Source organism: Vombatus ursinus, unplaced genomic scaffold (assembly GCF_900497805.2).
Source record: "Vombatus ursinus unplaced genomic scaffold, bare-nosed wombat genome assembly UNPS02014768.1, whole genome shotgun sequence".
Classification (NCBI taxonomy): domain Eukaryota; kingdom Metazoa; phylum Chordata; class Mammalia; order Diprotodontia; family Vombatidae; genus Vombatus; species Vombatus ursinus.
Genome location: NW_020954546.1, coordinates 13,091,699 through 13,096,609, shown reverse-complemented (window position 1 = coordinate 13,096,609; position 4,911 = coordinate 13,091,699). Strand labels below are relative to the sequence as shown.

General features: G+C 48.7%; 1 protein-coding gene across 1 annotated transcript in view; it reads left to right on the top strand.

Annotated features, from left to right (window-relative positions):
- The window catches only part of METTL27 (methyltransferase like 27), a 36,480-nt gene that overhangs the window by 17,085 nt on the left and 14,484 nt on the right, over nucleotides 1-4,911 (top strand). The window contains exon 2 of the mRNA XM_027861698.1: nucleotides 1,938-1,989. Within this exon, the coding sequence (XP_027717499.1) occupies nucleotides 1,938-1,989 (52 nt within the window). The remainder of the gene's footprint in view (nucleotides 1-1,937; nucleotides 1,990-4,911) is intronic.

Below are 4,911 nucleotides of genomic sequence, written 5' to 3'. Positions count from 1 at the left end.
TGGGGCTCAGTGTCAGAGCTGGAGGCTTAGCATTAGGATTGGGGGTTCAATGTCTAGGGTGAGAGCTCAGTGTTAGGGATGTTGGACCCAGATCTGGAATGGCAGGTTGGTGTTAGAATCATCGTGGATTTAGTGTCAGGGATGGGGGCTCAGTGCCAGCAAGGGAGGTTTGGGTTAGGAATGGGGGCAGAGTCACTGGGGAGACCTAGATGAAGTGATCAAGAACCAGGAAAATAATATATACAATGACTACAACATACATGGGGTGGGGGTGGGGGAGAATCAAAATAAAAAACTGAACATTGTGAAATTATTACGACCAAGTTTGGCACTGAGAAGAGATAGGAGAATGTACCTGCCTCCATTTTCTGCCATCATGGTAGACTGTAGGTGAGCTGCTGCATACGCTGTCAGATTTGATTAATTGATTTATGTGTTGGTTTTGGTTGCTGGTTTGGTTTTCCTTTCTATTCTTTATTATAAAGGACCGCTCTCTGGGTGAGGGAGGAGGAGAATTAAGATGGGAAATGAAAAAGATATGAAAGTGAAATATATAATAAAATCTTTTTAAAGGAATGGGACTGAATGTAGGGATGAGAGCTCAGGAATCAAACTGCAGTGATAGGAATGGAGGCTCAGAATCAGATGTTGGTAAAAGATGGGAGTTCAGGGCCTAGGAAGGTGGCCCAGTGTGAGGCTGTTATTGGTGGAGATTGGGGCTCAGTATGAGGCCAGCATCGGTGGAGACTGGGGCTCAGTGTTATAGCCAGGACTAAGCCTCAAGGATGGGATCTAATGCTGGGAATGGGAGCTCAGTGTCAATAATGCAGGCTCAGTGTTAGGGATGCCATGCTGGCTGAGCATCAGGAATGTGGCTGGAATGGGGCCCCACTTTCAAGAATGGTGCATTTTTTTGTGGTGGCAAAGAACTGGAAACTGAGGGGATGCCCATCGACTAGAGAATGGATGAATAAGTTGTATATGATTGTAATGGGATACTATTGTGCTATAAGAATTGACAGGTAAGGTGCTTTCAGAAAAACCTGGGGAGACTTATGAGCAGATACAAAGTGAATTGAGCAGAACCAGGAGAACAGTGTACACAGTAACAGTAATACTGTAACAATGATCAACTGTGAAAGACTTAGCTACTCTGATCAAGACAATGATCGGAGACAATTCCAAAGTACACATGATGAAAAATTGTTGTCTACCTTGAGAGAGAACTGGTGAACTCTGAATGCAGACTGAAACCGACTTTTTAACTTTTTTATTTTCCTTGTTTTGTGAGTGTGTGTGTTTTCTGCTGCAACAAATGACTAATATAGAAATAAGTTTTGCACAACTTCACAGGTATAATCAATTGCTTGCCTTCTCAAGGGGTGGGGGAGGGACAGGAGGGAGGGAGACATTTTGGAACTCAAAATTTTTAAAAATGTGATTAGGAATTATTTTAAATTAAATTTTAAATGTAATCAGGAAATGTTTAATGAAATAAAATTTTTAAATGTGTTAAACATTAAAAAGAATGGTGCATCTCTGGTGGAGAGCTGGGCTCACTGTTTAGGAAAAAGTTTAACTACTCTGAGTGAGCCTCAGTGTCAGGGATGTGGGCTTAGATTCTAAGAGGATCTGAAATAGAGGCTCAGGTTACTTTCAAAACTTTGAAGCAGCCACTTGAAGTCTTTAAAGGCAAAAGGAAAAAAAGGAAAGGTCAATTATAAACCAATGCTGTGTGTCTGGGGAGGGAGGGAGTTAGCTTTTGATCTGATTGGTGAGCGTTTTTTAACTAAGGTCCAATCAGCTGTCAAAGGGAAGAAGGAGCCGGAGAAGAATGGGGGAAGGGACCACTTCTCCTCCATTCCTCCTCCCCACCCCACCCCCACCTGCTCTGACCGCTAGCCTGGATCTGTCCCTCTGGGCCCCTTCTGCTCCAGTGCCTGGCAGCCCCACCCCCGCCCCAGACCAGCTGGCTGGGCCAGGGAAGAGGTGAGTAGGTCTTCTCCCCTTTGATTCCCCTGATCCCCAGTACCCCATGGGAGCCCAAGCAGCACCCACAATGCACACTCCTGCCCCTGTAATCCAGGGAATTTAAACTGCAGAAAGTGAATCCTGGCCTCCTCCTGATGTCACACACATACATCCCCACCCCCACCCCCAGATTTCTTGGAAGAGGCCTTTGAAATGGGCTTTAAAGAAAGGCCTGGGGGCAGCTAGGTGGCACAGTGGATAGAGCACCAGCCCTGAAGTCAGGAGGACCTGAGTTCAAATACGACCTCAGACCAAACACTTGACACTTACTAGCTATGTAACCCTGGGCAAGTCACTTAATCCCAGTTGCCTAAAAAAAAAGAAAGAAAGAAAGAAAGGGCTGCAGTTGGACAGAACAAGGCAGGCCATGAGCAATGCTGGGGTCAGAGAACATTCTAGATCATCTGGACAAAGGATAAGTGGAGGAGAGGAAGATGAGAGAAGACTGGAGAGGTAGAATAGAGTAGAGGAGCTGCCAGACATGGGAAGTTTGGCCTTGATTCTTCAGGGGATCCCTGAAGACATTGGCTCAGAGGACAGCAATGCCCGGATCGGTGCGTGCCCAGGTATGAAGGCTGGGGTTAAGAGAACGAAGACAGGAATACTGATAAGAATCACATGATCAGAGGGACCCCAGGAGGCCTCCAGTCCCTCTGTCTCAGGTTACCTGTTACCCATAAGGAAACCAAAGCCCAGAGAGCTTTGATGACTGGCCCAAAGTCACAGCTAAGTGGCAGAGGAAAGATTCGAACCTAGGTCCGAACACTCCCAATCTAGCACCCTGTTCCTCCATGCCAGGATATCAATAGTCCAGGCTGGCAGCATCTAGCTTTAGACTAAAGTCTGGGGAATGAGAACAGAGAGAAGGGGATAGATGTAAAAGATGGCGCAGAGATGGAAGCAGATGCTGAGGATCAGATTGTGCGGGCAAGGTGGAAGCAGGGAAGAATCCAGGCTGACCCAGTCCCACCAAGGTGACCGTTTAACCGTGACTCCCCCATCCCAAACCCAGACAGAAAGAGGGACGGCAGAAGGAGGGAAAGAACAAGGCTGATTCAAGATATGTTAAGTGTGAGGGGTGGCTGGAACAGGCCTGTCGGTGGGCAATTAGTTGGAGGTGTGTGAGTGCGGATCTTGAAAGAAAGGTCAGGGTGAGAGATGACAGTCTAGGAGTCAGCTGTTTAAATGTGGCCATGGAGGTAGGATATAGCAGGCTCTGGAATCAGAGGACCTGGGTTCCAATCCCACCTCTGATGATGCCTACCTGGCTGCCTGTCCAATGACTGACTTAGGCCATCACTTCATTTCTCTGGGCTTCAGTTTTTTCACCTGTAAAATGAGAGGAGTAGACTAGATGACTCTTTGGTCTCTTCAAGCTCTGATGTACGTATGTATAATGCTGTATCTTCACTGGGCCTCAGTTTCCTCATTTGTAAAATAAGGAGATTGGACTAGATGGTCTTTGGGGTCCCTTCCAGCTCTGAATGGGATTACCAAGGAAGGGCAGGTGGAGAAAAGAAAGAAGAGAGCTAGGGACTGACCACCGGGGACCAGCTACCATAAGGGGGCTGGAAGAGGAAGAGAACCAAGAGAGTGGGACGTTGCTGAAGCTGCAATTGGAGTTTCCAGTAAAAGAGGGTCGGTCAACAGCTTCAAAGGCTGCAGAGAGGTCAGAGGACAAGAGCTGGAAAACGGCTGCGAGATCTGACAATTATCAAGTCATTCGGTGACCTGAGAGAGTGGTTTCCATAGAGTGGTGAGGGTCAAAGCTCAACTGCCAGAGGCTGAAGAGACATTGGGTAGTAAAGCGAAGGCCTCAGGCTAGACATTCAGAAGTTTGGCATGGAAGGCCAGGAAAGATGGAATGGCCGGGGCGGGATATATGAGACAGGGGATGCCAGTCGGACCAGGCAGGTGGGAATAGGGTCAAAGCTATGAGTAGCTTTAATGATGTAGCAGATTGGCACATAAGGTGAAGTTGGGAGGGGCTTCCCAGATCTCTTATTAGCTAGATAAACGTGAGGATGATCAAGACAGGAAAGACACAGGCAGGGAGAGAGAAACACAGGGAGAGCTGCAGAGACTACGATCCTGAAGGATGGAGGAGGAGACAGACACCTTGAAGAAGTGTAAGCAGAGATAAAGAGACAGAGGGGAAACAAAGGCACAGAAAATGAGAGGAACAGGAGAGACATTTTGAGATACAGAGGAGGAATGAGGACATTCTAGGCGTGGGGTCACAGCCAGGGCAAAAGCATGGAGATGGGAAACAAGCAGAGAAGGGCAGAAAAGCACAGAGCCCCAGAGAAAGGAGTGCACAGAGAAACAGCAGGCTCGAAAAGCCGAGGGGAGCACCCTGAGGGAATCGAACAGGAGCTGGGCAAAGGCAGAACAGGACAAGGGCAGACGGAGAAGGAGAAGAGGACATGTGGGTAGAGAGATGGAGAGGAGGGAAGGCTGAACAGCAGGAGGCCAGAGGCCCACACAGGTGTCCAGTAAGGGCAGGCATGGAGGGAAGAGAACACAAGGACAGAAGGAGATGCAAGTGGCCCAGAAAGGGGCTGGTCTGGGGCCCACCTCCTCTGGGGACTGGGCTAGAGGGTCTGCTTCCTGCCCCCTGACTTCCCTCCAGCCTGCACTCCAGCCCCCAGCATAGGCACAGGCAAACGAGGCCAATGCTGGAAGAACCCTGGGATCAATCACTCTGAGTCCAGAGGGGCCGATGGTTCTCGTCCAACCAGACCATTGTGCCCTGCCCCCACAGTAACCCATTAGTGACCACGTACTTAGTGAATTTGCCTGGTCTGAGTCTCACCCGAGGAATAGCGGAGGACCACAGCAGTGAGAGACTGTAGAGGTCAGCCAGTCCAAGCCTCTTAA